This window comes from Medicago truncatula, chromosome 2 (assembly GCF_003473485.1).
Source record: "Medicago truncatula cultivar Jemalong A17 chromosome 2, MtrunA17r5.0-ANR, whole genome shotgun sequence".
Taxonomy (NCBI): Eukaryota; Viridiplantae; Streptophyta; class Magnoliopsida; order Fabales; family Fabaceae; genus Medicago; species Medicago truncatula.
The window spans coordinates 46,802,802-46,824,155 of NC_053043.1; the positions used below are offsets into that span (position 1 = coordinate 46,802,802).

At 31.4% G+C, this 21,354-nt stretch overlaps 1 protein-coding gene across 1 annotated transcript; it reads left to right on the forward strand.

Moving 5' to 3' along the window:
- Positions 1-14,588: 14,588 nt before the first annotated feature.
- LOC25487848 (SNF1-related protein kinase regulatory subunit beta-3) lies at positions 14,589-19,022 on the forward strand. Its single transcript, XM_013609889.3, has 4 exons — positions 14,589-14,724; positions 14,815-14,903; positions 18,357-18,448; positions 18,525-19,022. Exons 3-4 carry the CDS (start codon positions 18,386-18,388, stop codon positions 18,849-18,851), a joined length of 390 nt encoding a protein of 129 aa, XP_013465343.1. The 5' UTR covers positions 14,589-14,724; positions 14,815-14,903; positions 18,357-18,385; the 3' UTR covers positions 18,852-19,022.
- Positions 19,023-21,354: the final 2,332 nt, after the last annotated feature.

Below are 21,354 nucleotides of genomic sequence, written 5' to 3' on the forward strand. Positions count from 1 at the left end.
ATCATACTTTGTTTTTTAAAAGGCAAATTAACCATACTTTGAAAACCTTTTTAACCCTAGAAGGAAGAGATGATATAATTTTTTTTAAAGAGAAAAAATTATTAACAAGGCTACTCTGAACACAAGGCGTGCCAAGAATAGATCGAGATAAGAGAACAACAGATGGTTACAACAATTCTAAAACAATTATAGATTACACTAAATTGTGACAATCAGCTCCTTACTAAAGAAGATAATATTATTTTTTAAAGGGAAAAATTTATTAACAAGACTACTCTAAGCACAAGGTGTGCCAAGAACAGATCAAGATAGGACAACAGACAAATAGTTACAACAGTTCAAAACCAATTATAGATTACACTAAATTGTGACAATCAGCTCCATACTGAAGAGAAGATTAAAAATTAAACGAGAAAATTAAATAAAAAAAATACTTAAAAGTATATGAATTAAAACAAATTAGAGTGATATCACAAATCCTTATATCAAGGAGGAGTACTCCAAGAAGTAAAGATAATATATATACACTTAGAAATAAATCATATAATTAACATATGAATAAGGATAATTCCTATAGAATTATATTAAATATACATGTGTTTATCTTTAGCAAAAGGCCTGAGATCTAACAAAAGAAGAAGGGAAAATAAAGGAGAGAACAAAGATAAGAAGAGAGAGAGAGAGAAGAAAAGGATGATTTTGATCTATTTTGAGTGGAAACAGTAGAGGGAGGTTGGGCAATATATAGAGAAAGGAACGCGTCTATTTGTTGGTTGAAAACCATAGTGTGCTTATGTAATTGGTGGTTAATTTACTTTCTCTTTCTCTCTCTTTTTTCTTTTCTGAAAAAATTTCTTTCTCTTTATTCCTATTGGTGGAATTAGCTGTATATATGGTCCTGTACTAAATGTTATACATGTGGCCTCTCAAAAAAAAAAAAAATGTTACACATGTGGCCAGATACACATTTTAATCTTTAGCAAACCCTAATTTTAATGCCATTATGAGGATCTAACTCATTTTCCTCATTGTGTGGATCAGCACGTGTATGTTTAATTTATGGTTAATGGTTATAATTAAAACTTTTCAATCATAATAACAAAATAACAAAGATATAATGTTAGAATTTCAAATTATCAAAAAATTAAACAATTGTGTTGCAACTCGTAAGTATAACTTATACGGTAAATAACCTTAAAGATATTTGATTTGTTGGGGCTCTTATTCCGTCCGGTAATCATACACTTCTCAACATTTCATGTGTATAAATTTCCCTGCTAAGTTTCTTAAAAAAAATTAAACAATTGAATAACGTGGCTAAAATGTGTATATGGCTGTATAGATCTTTATTTTGATATTTTAAAGTGTCACAATTAGGATGTACCAAAAAAAACAGTGTCACAATTAGGGAAGGTCCACGGTCCTCTTGAATTGAGAAGATTCCTTATTCCATATATCTTTCAAATGTGGTGTAAACTCAACTCTTTAACTTTTGAATCATCAAGTAACACTTTCAGTTCTATTAAAAATTACAGAAAATAATTTAAATTGCAACATGCATGCGTTCTCCTCTAACACTAATTACTCATAAAATTGTATTAGTCATGAGTTAAATCCAACATTGGGAGTTGTTCAACAAAAAAAAAAATCTCCAACGTTGGGGACTGCCAAATAATGATCAAAATAAATGATTATTAGTTATGTGACCAAAATAAGATTGTTTCAAAACAATAGGAACTATTGAAGTGCTTTCTTACCAAGTGAATCAACTAGATGGAAATGATGTCATTCCATTAATGCTAGCACAATATATATAAAATCACGATTAAAATTACAGTTGTCAAAAGAGATGGCCTGGCCCACCTTGCCATGTGGATCAACATATGTAAATGGATTAAATTGACTAGGATGCATATATAAATCTGTTGTGAAAGTGACTTAAAATTGAAGTTTTTTGGAAACTACTAAAATTAGGGCTCGAATTGTGCAGTCCGGAGCCCGAATTTGGATGTGTGTTTTCAGCCTTTTCTTTACGTGAAAATTTGGTGCCCGAATGGAGGAATTCGGGGCCCGAATTTGCCATCAGAAAATATAACAGAATCATATTTTTGGGCTGAGATTTGTTCCAATTTTCTGAGGGATACTTTTACTATAAATATAGACCTTGCATCAGAGTAAACCTTGAGAGAGAGAGAGAGAGAGAGAGAGAGAGAGAGAGAGAGAGAGAGATAGATAGATAGATAGATAGATAGATAGATAGATAGATAGATAGATAGATAGATAGATAGATAGAGAGTCTAAAAACAATGGTTTAGAAACAAACAATAAACTAGGGTTTGGTTGATTCACCTTGGGAAACACTATTAGGATTGAGTCTCTTGGTCACGAGAAGAGATTGGGACTTTGGGTAGAATTAGGTTTGAAGACTTATTTTTGTAATCCTTTGATATCTCTTTTGTAAAGTTACTCATCATTATAGTGGAACAGAGGGATGCTCTTTCCCCCAGACTAGGTCAGTATTAGACCGAACTAGGTAAACAAATTTCGTGTGTTCTCTCTTTCTTTCTCTCGCTATTTTTCTACTTTTGCTTGTGTTTATAATTGTTCTCACATTGATATTGGTTACTTGATTATTTTGCTCCACACATCAAGTAATTTATTGATGTGATTTCCATCGAATTCACAACTAAATCAATGCAAAATACACATCACACAAATAAATATCCATATAGAACAAATCACTTGGCATCATAAACCTAGTAAAATTGTATTTAAAACATTCATACTATAAATACATACATCATTAATACTAGATTTTAGAGCTACATTCACGCTTAACAAAGTCACAAAATATCTAAAAAAGAAGGGTAAAAATATATTTTGACATAATTAGGGTAAAAATAGATTTTAGTCACCTAGTCTAAGAAAGAAGGGTAAAAATATCTAAAATTAGACTTAATTAGGGTTAAAAAATTAGTGGGTTGAGAGTAAAATGAGCAACTTATTATGACAAAAGAAAAACAAATAGGTAAGCCCAAAAGTAATTTTTTTTTAATATTTAAAATGTGTTTTCTTGAAGCTCAGTGGACCAATCTTTTTTATATAATTTTAAAAAAGAGAAATGGTATTTGTACAACTATTTTATAACAACTTTCTCTCTCATACTCACATTATATTTTTACTTTATCTCTCTATTACTTTGATTTTCGTGTCAATATATATTTTTTTTTATAAAAACATGATTGTCTATTTGGTTGTCAAGCAAATAGATGTTCAAATAACACTACTCTTTTAAAAAAATGCTGATATAACCACCCAAACTCATATATTGTTACATGTGGATGTACACTCACACTAGTTATAATACATATAATGACTTCCCTTCCCCTAGCTAACTAAACTACTTGCACGACATAGCCTTAATTTTATCAACAAGATGATAACCCGCATCGGGGATCTTATTTTTTAAAAATCAAATCATTCATGGCCACCCAAATTCCCCATAATGCACAGAAAGCCAAGCCAAATTAAAAAGTTGTCCCTTCTTCCAATTTTGTTGTGAACGGTAAGAAGCATGAGGAGTAGAAGCCTAAAATTGATCCTCTCGTGTGTAATTTACACATAAGAGTAAAATACAATTTATTACTCTTGAAATTCACTTTATCTAAATTTTGCTTATATGTTTATCTCTCTTGATGAATGGTAAGAAATCATATTTATGAGAGGAATTCATTCTCGATAGAAATTGTATTTCATTTTCTTTATTAGAGAAAATATAACTTGCATTATCTCTCTCTTATGTACACTCGTTTTAGTGTGACGTTTAGTCAAAATTACAATTATTATTTTTATATGTGGTTCAAAATAAACTTATTTGGAAATTTGATGAATTTTAATTGAATGTTATTACAGTGAATCTTCATTAAACTTCATTTATTATCTCTTTTCCACATAAATTGATCCCTTAAGGATCATAATCATATCAACTTAACCAAGGATTAAATTAATATCCAAAAGTAATTTGGATTGGAGATATTTGGAAATAGCATGGACCCCTTTATTATTTTGCATACATATATCTTGCAAGAAGTTTGTTGTGCTACATATAGTAAGCATGTTGAAGAAGCTCATGCATACATCACCCAAAATAACCAATAATAGGATTTTTCCCACAAGTATGACGATGTATGTCACATGTATGTTCCAGTTAGGTTCATGATTCTCTCAAAGGATCATCCTCTCACAAGTTTCTTGTTGGCATAATTGGTTTTCATTTGCAGTATAACTTGGTCCACACTCTCCCTTTTGGTTTCGTCAAGTCAAGTTATACATGTAGATGTGGGAACAAATTTTAGAGGTTTCATTACAGATTTTAAAATATTGTTTTGAGTAATGATACATAGACACCCTTAGGTGGCAATACACCTTTTGACACCCACACAAAAATCTGACACGTAGTTACGTGGACCCCGCACAATCACACTTTCTCTTTTCTCTCATCTTCTCTCTTCCTAATGCATCGGGTGTACAAGGGTGTATGGAAATAAAAGGTGTCTATGTATCATTACTCTATTATTTTTGTAAAGATGGCAGTACACTCTGGATTTTGGGGCCACACATCTAACTCAATGTGTCCAACCTCAAAGACATGTAGCACAGGCTCCAAACTATAGGTTGGGACCTATCAATCAAACAAGTTGATTCTCTTGATGCTCTAAACTAATTACAAGTTCTCAATCTCAACCAAAATTGTGATCAACAACCGTGATTTTAACTAAAGCTTTTTACAATCAGCAGTGCTATATACTGCGCGAACGGATCATGAAACCAATACTAACCAATGAGAAAACGAGTGAGCGGAATTCACGGATAGTCATGTTAAGGTGGAAGTCAACAAAAGGTGCTCTTTAGTGAAATACACACTCGTTATTGGGTAGTAAACAACATTTCCGTTTTACAATAGCATCGCAACTGCAACTGCACCTGAATTTGTTTGTATTTTGTCGCAGCATCAAGGTTTGGGAATAATCACAATAATTATGAGCGTCACATTAATTAAATAGCTTGTTAGTACTAAATATTGATTAGGAAGTTATCCCCATTCACTCACTCATCATGTATAGGAAAAAATTAATTTCCAGCAAAATTTGGTTCTTCCGATGATGATAAGATGTACATTTTATTAAAACTCTTACGATTTTTACGTGGTTCAATTCACTTCTCCACAAAAATAATATCCAAATTAATTTTTGACATTTTCAACCCAACACAAAATTAATAGAAACATGTCTATTTTTGTAGAATGAACTTAATTTCCCTCTTCAAAAATGCAACGAACATACACTTATATTCTATCTCTATGCATGTTATTCTTAGATATATATATTTTTATTATTAAAATAGTAGACAATAATTTGATCCAAACCAAAATCTCTCTTTAAGAAAACACTTGTGAGTTTACAAACATATCAATCCTCCCATAATAACATGTCCTACCCTGAAAACCGCATGACCCACCCAGTCCGTACAATCTGATCTGGCTATGCGGCCTTTCCGCTACTCCTTTTCTTTTTTCAATTCAACAAATCACTTATTTTTCTTCCATCTCTTTCATTCCTAGTCATTACTCATTACTCATTAGTATCTTTAACAAATATATTATATTTGTGACAAATTCTAATATCACCAATGTTTGTCTTTTGTTAATAGATATCAATGTTAATGGTCTTCCTATTTTTACGATTGAAATATCGACTTAATTAAAGTTAGTTTGAATAAAACAACTAAAATAAAAATGTAGTTCGTATTAAGTTTTTATTTTTGGATAATATTGTCGAACGTTTTTGAAAATTTTGATAATTTTAGATACTAATTAACTATGGACCACTTATAAAGGTGATGAGCTATAGAACTTGCCTATTTTCAATTTTTAGGATACCATATGGAGCTAGAGAATTAAAGATCTCTCGTAAAGAAGGTAGAGGAACTTGGCACAAAAAAGTTGAAAGAAAATTAATTAAAATGTAAAGGTAAGATATATATAAATGATGGTGGAGATAGAAGAGTAGCAACAATAATAACCAAAAGTGAAGTTGAGGGCCAATCATGGTCCCAATTGACAATAAGAACAGATGCTAGAAGTGAATGCTATTGATTGAATGAGATGATGCTTACTAATTAATATTAATGAAAATGAAAACCACACTGGCCAGAATTAAGCAGCTACGTACCCTTAAAGTCGCGTATCTAGCCAGATGCACGTTTGTGTCCATAAATAAATTATCAATGGATGTGAGGTTAATTGTAGAGTATGGTTAGATTGGTGGTATATATGTAATGAAATGAAGGGGAATAACTTAAATGAAATGGAATGAAGCCAAGTGCAATAGAACAAAACCTTGTCCTGCTTTGTTTAATGAGTTTTGTTAACGAGTGTTAACGTCATTGTTTAAAGAACCTAAAAAATTGTCTTTACAAAAAGTTAAATATATGTAAAAGTCAGAAGTACATAATTTTTAATGTAAACTTTACTATTTTTAGATGTTACTCTAAGACTTAAGGACATTCATTAGCTTTTTCTTTTTAATTCATGCTTGGAGTATTTTATGATAGAATAGAAATTACAATTTGGTTAGAAATTAGAATAAGTTAACAATGACATGAGATAGAAGAAGGGATAGAGCTAGAATGGTGACCAAAAGAGGTCATGGTTCCCTCCTTTAATTATTTATTTTTTAAATTTATACTATTATTATTATTATTATTATTATTATTATTATTATTATTATTATTATTATTATTATTATTATATGATTGTTAATATTAAAGATGAGATTGTTAATATTTTTACCTCAGATATTATAATCGATCTTTATGAAATAACATCGATGATGTGTGTCCTTCGAGCTGAGTATTTGTTCCTTTTTTATTGAGGTTTGCACCACCGCAAATCATGTCGTTTGTCATACATATTGTGTGCTGGATTCTGGTGGGCCGGTTACTTGTGTGGGTGATCTAGAATGAAAGAAATACTTGTGTTTCTTAACAAAAAGGGGCTTCATTACAACAATTACTTGATAAAATTAAGCTGCAATCTTATTGATGGTTAAAAGCAAATCGTCCAAATTTTGCTTTTTCTTATCATTTGTGGTGGCTTAACTTTTTCTTTGTTTCTTATTTTTGTGATGTAAATTGATACTCATTTTTTATTTTTTTTTGCACTTATGCTGAAATTTCTAGATTTTTAGTAATGTATTTCATTTTAGCTTCTTAAAAAGAATTGTCTTTGTTGAATTATACTCTTAAATTTAGTCGCTTCAAACCTTATTTCTGGCTTTCGTCCCAGGATAGAAGGGATGTTATCATTTGGTGTGTATGTTTCATTTCACTTTTGAAGAAGTTGATGTTGATTTTATAGATGTATAATTGATTTTGACATGTTTGGATTCTGTAATGTAAATTTGATTTTGTCTCTATAATTGATATATTCAACTTGAAGTTAATTAGAACTATCAACTTTGATTGTAAAATTGATCTTTGCACTCAAATTTATTGTTTACCCCTATTTTTATATTAATGTATTCAAAATTAAATCAATTTACATTCAAATAAATTTTAACCAAAATCAATTTCACATAATCAATTCATTCAAAATCAATTTTCTCTTTGTTTACAAACCAAACATATACACTCCATTTTATTCCATCATTTTTTTTAAAAATAAGTGCACTTTTGGTGCCCCCATTTTTATTTATTTGAAGTTTTGGTACCCCTATTTTAAAATTCAGTTTTTCATCCCCCTATTTCAGTTTTTCTAACTTTTGATCCCCCACCCTCACTGGAAAAAACTTAATTTTGGGTAAAAGTAAATTTCTGTAGGAAAAAGTCTTTTTTACCGTATGTATAGCCCCAAGTACCTATATTTGTGGACTTTTTTCCCTTCACTATAGCCTATAATGACGGATTTCACTCGTCGGGCAAAACCATTCGTTTTTCCTAAAGGTTTTAGTCGTAGGTATAAAGCTTAATCAGAACTTACAAATCCGTAGGTATATGTACTTGTGGTTATACCTAGGGTAAAAGGATGTTTATCAATGAATATTACTCTCCACTAAAAGTCAAGTTTCTAGATACTTAGGATTACTTTTACCGACGATAGAAATACTTTTACCTATGGAAATTTGCTATCACTAAAATTCAGGTATCAAAGGTACTTAGGATTATACCTACAGTAAAAGAAATTTTACCTAAGAAAGCCATGTTTCTTGAAGTAAGGTGCAGGATCAAAAGACATAAAACAAAATGAAATATGAGGTCCAAAACGCTTAATTTTATAATAGGGGTACCAAAACTTCAGAAAAATGAAAAAAGAAGTACCAAAAGTGCATTTAAGTCGATAATTTAATTTAGAGTAATTAATGTGACACATACCAGCTCATCTATCTCCATTTTTTAGGTCTCGATTTTATTTTCCCTTTTCTTGTCATTGATTATGTAGAGAAAGACAAGTATAAATAAAATGATTTAAATGAAAGATAAAATTGTTTCCGTCAGCATAACTCAGTTGATAGAAACATTGTAATAGGGGTCGGGGTTCAAACTTCTAGTCATTATGATACTTGACCAATAAAAAAATGAATGATAAAACTATATGTGTGTGTCCGTTGACACTGAGTTGAAGTTGAGAAAATCAATATATTCTCTACATTTATAGGATTCATAGTTGAAATTAATTACTATTACGTAAGGTCGGTCTTAAGTTTTTTGTGTCCTAGATGAATCAATAAAGATGCGCCCTTTTAATTATTTGAATGTCTTTCTTCTTGCATTTTTTATTACAAAAAATTTATTTGTAATCAAGGTTCTTCAAAAGAAATTTAAATAGAATTAATCAAAGAGAGTAATAAAATTAATCAAAATTAACTACTAAGTAAAAGTAATAATTTTGATTTACTAAAAAAAAGTAATAATTTTGATGTTTTTAACAAAATGGTGTCCTAGGTTGTCATCCACCCTCGGGGCTACCCCTGCTGCTATGCACTAAACCACTTTTGTGATGGTCGGGATCCTCTTACCAACTAAGTTAAACTAACGAGGACAAACTAAATTAAGTGATTGAGTTTAAATGATTAATAAATAAACCACAATTGAAAACCATTGAGTGCTTTATATCAACAAGAAAATAACAGTTGATTGTAAAATACTCATTTAATTTCTTTGTATAAATTATGGCAAAGGGAGAATAAGGTGCAAACATGTTATTTTCACTCCCTCCATAAAAATCCATGCCCCTAGTCACGTGGTTTAGGAGCCGTCCGTACGGTTTTCTTTATGTGCCCACGTGACACTCTCCCCCTTCTAAGCTGTCAGTCACAAGGTACCCATAAGTTTGGCATGGTGGTGGGGATGGATGTTGGAATGGGCCTGTACTGTACCAAAATCCTCTAATTTAGGTACTCAATCCACTTGTTTTTCTCACCTTCTATGTCTACACGAAGATATTATTGTTCCAAAAAAATGACTAGAATCACCCAAAAGTAAGTACATGTACCCCAAAGAAAAAATTATCCAATTTTGTGTGTGTGAAAATTTCATTCCTTAGTACTTTTATTAGAAGACAAAGTTAACCCACACAGCAAACAAATGAGGAAATATACAAGTAGAGGTGTTAAACCATGAACAATTGGGCTCAAGCCAAAAAGTGACTGGCCTTGTTTCTTACTCTTCTAACAAAATTATAAATTTGATTTGGATTGCTCATATCCCCCTAAAAAATTCTAAAATATTCCTTAGGTCATAACTCCTGAACCTATTATGACCTAACTCCCGATCGTTTAAATTAAAAAGTTACGATCTGATCCATATCAACAATACAACAGATTCAAGTTATGAGACAGTTCATGAGTTACAACCCGATCCAAGATCAGGACCTAACTCCCGATCCATACTAGAACCCTTGGGAAACACATAAGTTTTGGAAGAAAAAGTTTACAAGAAAAATTGTACTCTTGAAATGGACTCATTTATGGAAAACTATCATAGAAAACTTATAATGACCGAAGTGTAATTCATTGTTAACATCCACTATGACAAGAATAAATGAATAAGCAAATCATTTGGGTTATGGAGTGGCATGGCATTTAGGTTACAAAAATTATCAAAGTCCAACCGTCTCAGCTCAGCATAACCATAATAACCTATTTTTTTCTTATAATCTTCTATCATAAATTGACATGATACACTCGGTTAATAAACAGGAATCTAAATATAAAAAAAAAGAGGCTTGTATACAATAAGTGATTGAATCCACATTATAAAACTTCAAGAATAATCCGCCCAACAATGTGTATGGTGAAACTACAAAGTATGAAAATATAATGTAAGACAGAATTTTAAGAATATCTATAATGTCCTCGATCACTGCTAGACCAAAACATAAAGAGCAATAAATAAAGTTTTTGTATAGATTGGGACCCTACCTTGGATTAGGTTGTAACTCTTGAAATGTCTTACAACTTGAATCAGGTATGTCACCAATGTGTATCGAATCATAACTCCCGAACTTAAGCATTCTAATTGGGAGTTAGATCTACCTAGGTTCGGGAGTAAGGACCCGAGGGGATATATTGGGATGTTTAAGGGGCATGTGAGCAATCTAATTAGTCTAATAAACAACAATTTTCACAAAATTAATATAAGTCACAAGAGAAAATATGTACCACTTAAGGCAATTTTAGCTTGATGTGATTAGCCAAATGATTCATGACCATGATGTCATTATCATTAAACAAATTTCTTTGCTTTCCTTCCTTGAAAATATGTCGTGATAACACATATTATACAACCGTTTGTACTCCTTTGCGATATTTGAGGATGGAGGATCTTATAGGTTTTTGCCTTCCAAGTTGAACATTTGTTGAAGAAGTTGCTTCTTCTAAATCTTCAAGGTAACATACGAGCTTAATCCATAGAGTGTGTGTGCCTTTAAGTTGGAAGATATAATATAGGGTTAGCTTGATTTCAACTCCTTTAAGATTGCACACGAGCGGATTTTTGTCAGAAAAGATACTTTAAAAAAACTTATTTCCTTTGGAAGTTTGGTGGATTTCAAAGACGAAATTTTAATAGATTTTTTAACATTCAATGCGGAGGAAGATTTTCTAGACGATTTCTTAGCAGGGCATGTTCTGAAGATGGTTGTAGAATTGATTTTGGAATGTTTTTTAGGAATAGGTGGGGATGAGATATTGGTTTATGAGTCACTATTTGTGATGGTGTGAATTGTTTTGTCCACTTTAGAAATCTTTTTACCAGTTCTAATCTCAAATAGAATTATGGGTGATCTTTGGATTTATATTCGTTAAAAGACTTGATTTTACTTGGTTTGGCTAGGAGAAGTGGAGTTGAGGTTGTGTTTGGAGAAGAGATGGTGGGATTTTTAGAAGTTATGAAGGTTTTAGGTTCTATCTGAGTTTCTTGGTTTGGTTTTCCAATTTTGGTTGATGTTGAGTTTCAATCAATTTTCCATATTGGGAGCTAATATGTGATACAGTTTCAGGTAAGTTTTCTAGCAATTTCCTTAGTTATAGCCAATTTGATTTTTTTTTTTTAGAAAAAATAGAGATGAAGAGATTTGATAATCCGCTTAGTGGAATAAGGCTTGGTCGTCCATATTGAAGAGATTTGATGAAAATTGCTGGGAATAAAGAGTTTATAGGATAAAAGAGAACATGGAGGATAAAGAGTAAGGGAGTGCTGAGTTGTTAAGCGGAGGAAGGACAATAGAAAAACTCAGTGAGTATCAATAATCAAATGTTGCTTTGGTTGATGAACATGATTATTGATCATAAGCAAGCATGTGTTGCACAATCAAGTGTCCTTTACTCAATTGGTTTAAATGCTTACCGTTATAGAGTTTATCTAACCGTTGTTCTTAGGCTTTCATGGCCATTAATATCATTGATTTTCTATGAAAATGTGGCAACGGTAATGAAGAAATTGATTAAGCATTTAGCCACTTGCAAGATATATAAAGGACGCATGGAAACTATGGCCGGGGAGGAAGTGATCAAAAAACAAAAATCATGTTCATCGTGTTTGGCCTCGAGTGCATGGGTTCAGACATGCAGTAATGTAAACTTTGGGGAGCAAAACCGGATATTGGGTTGCACCGGAAATTTACTTTCAGGGCAGTGATTTTGGCCACGGCATAACAAAACTCTCTTCTTTCTTTCCTAACCATCCAAATTTTAATTTACTCTTAATATTTCCAACAGATTGTGTTGATTGTGCAGTTACAACCTCTATAGATTATTTTACTACATGTTTCGGTGTTGTGGTTATAGCCTGTGCTGCAACCTCCGAAATAACTTTGCTAAAAATCTTGTTTATGACAAATATGAGTTGAATCTAAACTAACAACTTGGTGAAAGCTCTTGTGAGTAGATTTAATTTTCCCTTATAGAATGGACATCCGTTCATACACAACAACAATTATATACTTCTCTTTTTCTAAAAAAAACACAATTCAACCGAGCTCGACTTATCAAATTTTGGGATCCAAAATATTTTTTTTTATATGTATAATACATGGCAAAATCCAACATATACTAATAAGGTGCAAATATAGAACCATAAAGATGGCCTGGTGGTAAACATATGTGTTGGCAACTAAGTTGTACCGGTTCAATGCGGCATTGAACCCAGTCCTTTATCATATTAATGTTTGGGTCTTTTCAAAGAATTTTACTATATATACCTCCCATAACTCAAATATTTCTATATACACCCCATCTTAAAAAAAAATGGGCCCCTACCGGCATGGGCCCTAGGCCGTCGCACTCGCGGCCTATGCCCTAGCGTCAGCCGTGCAATGCCTAAGAAGAGCCATATAACCTTTTTTTTCCTTTAATTAAGTTTTTTAGCATGATAAGCCTCAATATGAGTCAAATTTATCATGAATTTGAGGTCTATATATCTTCAATACTCTCTTCTTTTTTAAATTCAGTTCAACTCTCATCAATCTATTGGACTATGTATTTTTAAATAATAACATAATATAACTTTTAATTTTTTCTTATCTTTTTTTAGTCAAATTTATTATGGACTTCAGGTCTATATATCTTCAATACTCTCGTTCCCTTAAATTCGGTCCAACTCTCCTCAACCTATTGGTCTATGTATTTTTAAATAAAAGTACTATAACTTTTTTTCTTATATTTTAGGCAAAATTACACAATTCGTCCCTTAACTTAATTTCAGGTAATATTTTCATCCTTTATCTTATATATTTTTTCCGATTTTAATCTTTTATGTTACAATCAGGTAGCGCTTTAGTCAATTATCTTTTTCTTTATTCAACTTAATCATTTATATTACTCCCTCCGTCCCATAATAAATGAGTCATTTGCAACAAAAAAAAAATATTATCCCAAAAAATTGACTCATTTTACTTTTCAATAAAATAGTAATTACTTTTTTCAATTATAACTCTGATCAATTCTAATTTCATCACTCTCAATTCAATATATGCTACTTTGCATGTATGATAAGGAAGAATGCACGAATATTTGACAAAACACTCAAAACTATTTTTCTCTCTTTTTCACTTATAGATTTTTTCTTAGAGAAATGTTAACTTGTGCCCTAATGACATAGGATAAGAAATCAAAAGTAGAAATTAAATCTTAAAAATTGTGTATTTTTAATTTTGAAAGCTTTAAATTTTATCTTTATTTTTTGGTAGATAGACGAAATTGCAAAGCCATCATAAACACACAAACACAAAGTGGAGGTACCGGGGTTCGAACCCCGGTCATGACGTCCACTCTAATTATTTCGGTATTTTTGCCAATTGAGCTAGGACTTATGGGACTTTAATTTTATATTTTTAACTTGTGCATTTACCTTCTTAACTTGTACTCTTAGAGGACAAGTTAGCATGAACATTTTTTTTTTTTAATATGTGTGAAATTAACAAAAGACTCACTTAAGATGTGACGGAGAGAGTATAATCAGGTTAAAATGTTTTTATATATTTTGGTATATAAAAAAAAAATATAGTGTTAACATGTGCTTTTTGGGCACATGTTAAGAAACACAAAAGAAGAAATATTGTATAAAATTTTGTGCATTTAATTCATTAAAAAGTTAAAAATTAAATACAATACACACATTTCAATAAATAATTTTTATATTTGAATCATGAACTTGTGCCTTAACGCACAAGTTAGCATTAAAAAAAGGCTTAATTGTATTTTTGGACCCCTATCTTTTCAAAAGTTGCGGTTATGGACCCCTAACTAATTTAAATACAAAACAGCCCCCTATGTTTTGATTCTTTGACAGTTTTGGCCCCCAAGGCAAAAAAAAAAATAAAAAAAATGACACGTGGCACCTCACTTAGGGTGTCACGTCAGCGTTGATCGAGTCAACAATGGACTGGGGGTTCAAAACTGTCAAAGAATCAAAACATAGTGGGTTATTTTGTATTTAAATTAGTTAGGGGTCCATAATCGCAACTTATAGGATCCAAAAGTGCAATTAAGCTTTAAAAAAAATGTTATTATATTCGGGTAGTAACATGACATCTGTCTTTGTTGGAAAAAGGTTCGTAAGTTGTAACAGCCACATTTGAGTCTTTGACGACCTTTAAAAGCCAACTTTGCGTTGCGTGCTCTGCTTGTCTTCTTCTTCTTCACAGAATACGATGCACTCTTAGTTAGGGTTCGTTTTCTTCGTAAATGTTTTTTTTTTTTTTTTGCTTCATTGCTTCAAAATCAACGCTTCATAATCACTTTTTCTTTCCATTTGCAGCTCAGCACTTTCCATCGTCGATCACTTTCTCCCTTCTGTGTTTTGGTTCGGTCACTATCGAAATCTTAAGCAAGATAACTCAAGTCAAGGTAAGTTTTTTTTCTTCATTTTTGTGTTGAATTGTTATTAATCGGTTAGAAATTGTGTTTTATGTTATTGCATTTTGTTTATACCTGCATGCCCCCAAATTCAGTGTAAAAGGGTTTTGGGATTTATTGGTTTTAGTTTTTGTTTCTGCTTAGGAGCAATTTCAATTGGTATGTGTAGTTTGTTTTTGAGGTTCTTGTTATGTGGGTGTTGTCATTGTATTTCATTTGATGAGGGATTGTGTATGTTTGGTATGTGCCTTTGATTTGTGTTTGTGAATGCAACTCAAACAATTATCTAGGTTAACTTGTCCTAGGAAGATTTGCATATACTATCTCCGGTCTTAAATATAAAAGAAAGTTGAATCAACAAAAATCGATGTATCTAGTCCAAATTTGAACCAGATACAACAATTTTTGTTGACTCAACGTAGTTTTTTAGCTGGATTTTTATGGTAGCATTATTTATCAGTTTGACTTGAGTTTCAATAATAATGGCCCGTGAGAAAAATTGAATGTTGAGACCAGGGGGCAATGTAGTCAGGTTCAAGTTTTTAAGTGGAATCGGTAGGCTCGTAAAAGATCGTAAACACGAGGGTCATAGCACGGTCCGTAAGTAGGATTGGTAGGTTTTTGATAGAGTTGAGAGAAAAAACGGAAAATAGAGGAAAAACAGAGGAAACAAGCAAAAAAACAGAAAATAGAGTAAAAACAGAGGCAGCAGAGAAAAAACAGAGCAAACAGATGAAAACAAAAGAAAAATTAACCCGAGTAAAGTCGAAGCACGATTGAGGTGCCGTAACCAGCACTCGATCCTGACTACAATGCCAGGGGTGGATTTAGGTACCACTGGGCCAGCATTGTATTTCAATCTTATTCTTGTTGTAGGTTTGCTGTTGTGAGAAAATTGAGTCATTTGATGGATCTATGTTGTTTGACCGCTGTAGTCAGTTTGACGGTTGGTTTGTAGAAGAGTAGTCCATAGTGTAGTCTCATCAAAATTGCCGTGAAGTTATACTCTGATTAACTATAAAACATTGAGATTCTTGACATTGGTCGTTTTTTGATCCATCCGTGTCTACTTTCCTTCATGGTTCATGTTTTTCTTCGTGATATCTTGGTTATCGGATCTTACAGGACATAGTATAAGATTCATAATATAGGTTGTGTCATATCACATGCCATTATTCTTCCGAATCTTTCATCCTATATTTTGTGATTATCATGAATTTTATCAAGATTCTTGAGATTTCTCCTGTTTTAATGCAAGATCTTTATTCTCCTTCTATCTGTTTGGTAATCTGATACAAAACTTGCAAATTATTTATATTTCCAACTGCACAGATTTTTTATAACGAAGATGTATGTAGAAGTTTGGCAGTTTAATCATTGTACTGTGTTATTACCATATAAGCATTAAGCATTCAATTCAAATATTAAAAATATTGAAATTTGTTGAGGATCACATTTGGTGAAATGCTAACTTGTGATTTGTTTTGTACATTGAAGGATATGTTATCCTCTGTTGAGTTCTAACAGTGAGTGACTGATTATATAGCTACTTTGACTTCCACTTTACATGTATTATTAGGTTCTGAAAATGGTGGCCGTTGTATGAAGAATTATGAATATGTGATTTTATGTTTTAAAGATTAGAGTATTACCAGTAAATATCCTTTGAACATTTATAATCTTATAACTTTGTTCATTACTAAGATATCACACCCCTTCTTCCAAAATAAAAGATATCACCCATTACTTTAATGTGTAATCTATGCCTTGGATTTGTGTTTGTGAATGCAATTGAAGAAATTATGTAGGTTAAGTTGGCCTAGGAGGATTTGCATATACTACCTCTGGTCTAAAATATAAGGGAAAGTTGATGTATCTGGTCCAAATTTTGAACCTGATACATCAACTTTTGTTGACACAACCCAACTTTCTCTTATACTCCCTCTTGTCCTTTTTATAAGAGACATACGATTCAATAAAAGTCGATGTATTTGGTCCATATTATGAACCAAATACATCAACTTTTGTTGACCTACAAGTCTCTTATAAGAAGGACCAGAGGCAGTATTTAGGACATGATGGAGTAGTTTTTTAGCTGGATTTTTATGGTAGTATCATTTAGCAGTTTGACTCGAGTTTCACTCATAACAGCCATAAAAATTGAATTTTGAGACCAGGGGAGATTTAGGTACCACTGGGCCAATGTTGTATTTTAATTGCTGAATAGGCCCTCCGAGTTGCTCAACCTATCAGAACATATCTTCCAATAGGCTTGTTTTTTTGCTCATAGAAATGATCGGAAGTTATCTTCCGATGTGTGTTTTGAGGGGATTTTGCAGCAATGCAAGGGGGCCTGTAAAGCAATTATCTTCAACCATATTCTTATTGTAGGTTTCCTGTTGTGAGAAAATTGAATCTTTTGATGGGTCTATGTTGTTGGACGGCTATAGTCAGTTTTAGAGTGTGTTTGAAGGTAGTCCACAGTGTAATCTCGCCAAAATTGATGTGAAATTATAATCTGATTTTACTATAAAGACTTTAAATTCATGATATTGCTCGTTTGTTGAACCTTCCGTGTCTATTTTCTTTATGATATTGTGGCTACTGGTCATAGAAGACATGATATTAAGATTCTTAGTATAAGTTGTTTCACATCACATACCACCGTTTCGTCGAAATCTGTAATTTGTTATTATTATGAATCTTATCAAGATTCTTGAGATTTCTCCTGTTTTAATGTTAGATATTTATTCTCTTTCTATTAGTTTGGTAATCTGATGCAAAACTTGCAAGTTATTTATATCTTCAACTGCTCAGATTTGTAATACTAATAACAAAGATGCATGTCGAAGCTTGGGAGTTTGATCAATATACCATGTTATTACTGTATTAGCATTCAATACAACTTGTTTAAAATATTGAAATTTGTTGTGGATCATGTTCAGTGAAATGCTAACTTGTGATTTGTTTTGTGCACTGAAGGATATGTTATCCACTGTTGAGTCGTAGTTGTAATTGTGAGTGCCTGCCTGTGTTATATTATATAGCTACTTTGAGTTCCTCTTTGCATGTATTAGGCTCTGAAAATGATGGCAGATGTAATTTTGTATGAAGAATTATGATTATGAATCTGTTGTTTTATGTTTTAAAAGATTAGAGTGCTGCCTGTAAATATCCTTTGAACATTTATAATCTCGTAACTTTTATTACAAAGATATCATCCCTTACTTTTAAGTTGTTACCAGATTTTTCCTTTTTATGAATAAATTCGTGTTCCCATTACTTTGCTTTGTTGTGTAGTTTTTAATCAGATTAGGTGTACATAAGTTGATAGTATTAGTAATTTGTTGTCTCTTTAGATTAACCAATTGGAGTGTATCCGTTGTATAATAGATTTTTGTGTATTATTTGTTGATTATGCTAAATTGAAGTATCTTTCTTCAGGTTTCTTGGAATCTTAATTGGACTCATTGATGAATTCACAACTAGTGGTTGACTTGAATAGCAAGATGAATAATCCATATGCTGCAAACCCGGTAAGTAATTCATGTAATGAATAATAACATCTATTACTTGTCATTAGTAAAGCCTAAATTTACAATCTACACGCAGGGTGAAGCAACTGTCATGGGATTTGAAATTTTAAAAACATCTGACTCCGGTTACAATAATGCATACCCTTTGAATGAAGACGAGGCACGTGATCCACCTGAGATTCCTCCACAATTGCAAAACACCTTGGTCGGCTATCCTGCTAATGTCGATAGTTTTAGTTCTCTTCCATTGCCTCAGAACGCAATTCTAAATCATCTTTATATTGAGAATAGAGAGCCACAAAGATCTGTGGTGGCTTTGGGATACACTCATCGCTTTCGTACCAAATTTGTTACAGCAGTGCTCTACAAACCAGTTCAAAGAAGGGGAGCCACAAACATTTGATGTGCTGACTATAAACCTTCTCGAAAGACCAGTTTAAAGAAGTGGACCAAAATCATTTGATGTGCATATCATGAACTTTTCATTGTTGTTCATTTGTAATGATTTAATGTGTAGACTTGATGTTTAAATTAGCAGGAAGTGATATTTATTGGACTTATAAGGCTTCAGTAATTTTTTTCCTTGCATATAAGGCTTTAAAAAATAAATAGAAACTTCAAACCATCTACACCAAAACAAAAAATTAAGATGATTTCTCAATCTGTCCTCTATATATTGCTCAAATTTGTCAAAAATACACTACTAGAAGCGCGCTTCTAGCAACATGAAGGGATGAATTGAGAAATTATGAAAGATTAAACCCTTTGTGATTTACTTACTACAGAAGGTAATTTTGTTTTTTAACAATGCTATTCAATTAATAGAGTTGGAAGAAGCCATTGAATCAATTATGATGTGAAAACACTATGAGATTAGTTCCGAAGATGGTTTTTCATTGAGTTAATACTTCTGACTATTAATATCAGCAACAACCTAGTTTACTTTCTGACTATATTAGAAATAACTGCGGTAAACTAACTTAACCGATTTTGTTAGTAATGTTTTCATTTTATGAAGAATATGTTAAGAGAAGCATGGGAATGATATGGGTTCATGGACAGCTAGATCATAAGAGATTCATTTACAATTACAAATGAGCAAATGTCATTAATGTGTGAGCAGTAGTCACTATAATACAATGTATAAAAATTGCCAAAATATTTTGAAATTGTCTTTTCTTAGTTAATTTTTTTAATGGTAAATATTTGTATGTTAATTGTTAATTGTCAGAAATTGAATATTGGATATTTAACTCCTTAACTCATTTAATCTCTTAGGTCAAACCGGTTGAGCTACTCAACCCCCTTTTTTATTAGTTAATTGATTTCTCAAGTGTGTCTTTCATTAATTATTTTGGTTTTTAAATATGTCTTCTACTAAATAGTTTGATCTTTAGACAACTCTTGATGTTTTTATAATCTTATTGTGACAATGTCTTATACGTTTAAGAACAAAAGTGATTGATTGTGTACTCTTTTCGCATTGCCATGTTTGGTGTCTCAAATTTATTTATTTTTGAAAAATTAACACGTGTAAAAGTTCTCTTAATTAGGCTAAAACAAATGAAAAAAAATGTTATGAAAGATTTAGAGTGAGCATATTGTGTCTCGGTTCAAAGTAGAAAGGATCTTAGAGTTTAGAGAAGTTTACTCACAAATGAATTTATATTTACCTCCATCTAAATATATTGGTGAAGCTCAAATTCGAACATGTGTATCAATTAAACATATTTTTTTAACACTAGACCACTTCGTTTGAGTTCACATAATATTAACCATAAACAAAATAAACCTAAGTCTTTTTTTTCTTTAAAGAGTGTATACCAAAGTTGTATATGTGAAATAGAAATCAATCCATATGTTTCCTATCGTTCTTATAAGAATAAACTATCAATTTAATCTTTAAAATATCATTCTAATTTAATCCATAAACTATATAAATATTTTAAAATAGTAAATTTGTATTGAAATTTATACATTTTTTTTTTATACTCAAACTTATACATTTTATATTAAATATAAAATTTGTTAATAAATAATTTTTGTTTTTAGTAAAAAAATAGCTATTTTGAGTTTCTTTAATATATGTAATATTGTACATGCTTAACAAACCCCAGATACAATTATGTTTCTAATTATTATTTTTCTCTCCTCAAATCAAATCAATAAGTAGTTTAATTTTATACTACGTAAAATACGTTATAAAATTTTTAGTTGTTTAAATAACATTCTATCTTTCTCTCAAAAAATAAAAATAATAAAAACATTAGACTATCTTCTGAAAATGTTGTAGAATAAATAAAAGGACAGATCCTCAAGCTAAGACGTGTGCCGCGTGAGGAAAGTAAATTTTGGTTCTGTCTCTTCTGCACCTCTCTGATTTGTCTAGGCAGCTTCTCATTGGCAATCAATAAACATTAATTACTACTATACTCTATAGCAACTGATTTCATGCTATAATAAATATTCAAATTAGTTTACCAAAAACAAATCATAGAAAAATATATTTACAAAACCATAACTACACACTCAAGTTTTTATATCTTGAAATAAAAGAGCTAAAAATGTCTCTTAGCTTATACGGTAAAAAACAGCATGAAAGAGTATTTGATAGGAACCGGATCCTCTCTGATGAATGGAGATCGATTGATTCAGTGAAATCTTTATTAAAAATGATGGTTGGGCCTAACACAACTCCACAAAACCGGTTTGTGAGGTGATGATTGCCCTCACTTATAAACAAATTGTTAGGTCAACTCCTAACCGATGTGAGACTCTTAACAATCTCAACCTTTAAAATAAGAGAGAGAATACGTCTATATGTTTAGATTTTCAATTTGATATTGCATAGGATTAGAAGTGTGGTTTCAAAACAATAATTTGTTACTTATTAGTATTTAGTATGT

Bases quoted from the DNA above. Each gene is read 5' to 3' on its own strand.
- LOC25487848 (XM_013609889.3), top strand. From the start codon at position 18,386: ATGAATTCACAACTAGTGGTTGACTTGAATAGCAAGATGAATAATCCA. The intron at 18,449-18,524 runs GTAAGTAATTCA...ATCTACACGCAG, and splicing joins ATCCATATGCTGCAAACCCG to GGTGAAGCAACTGTCATGGG.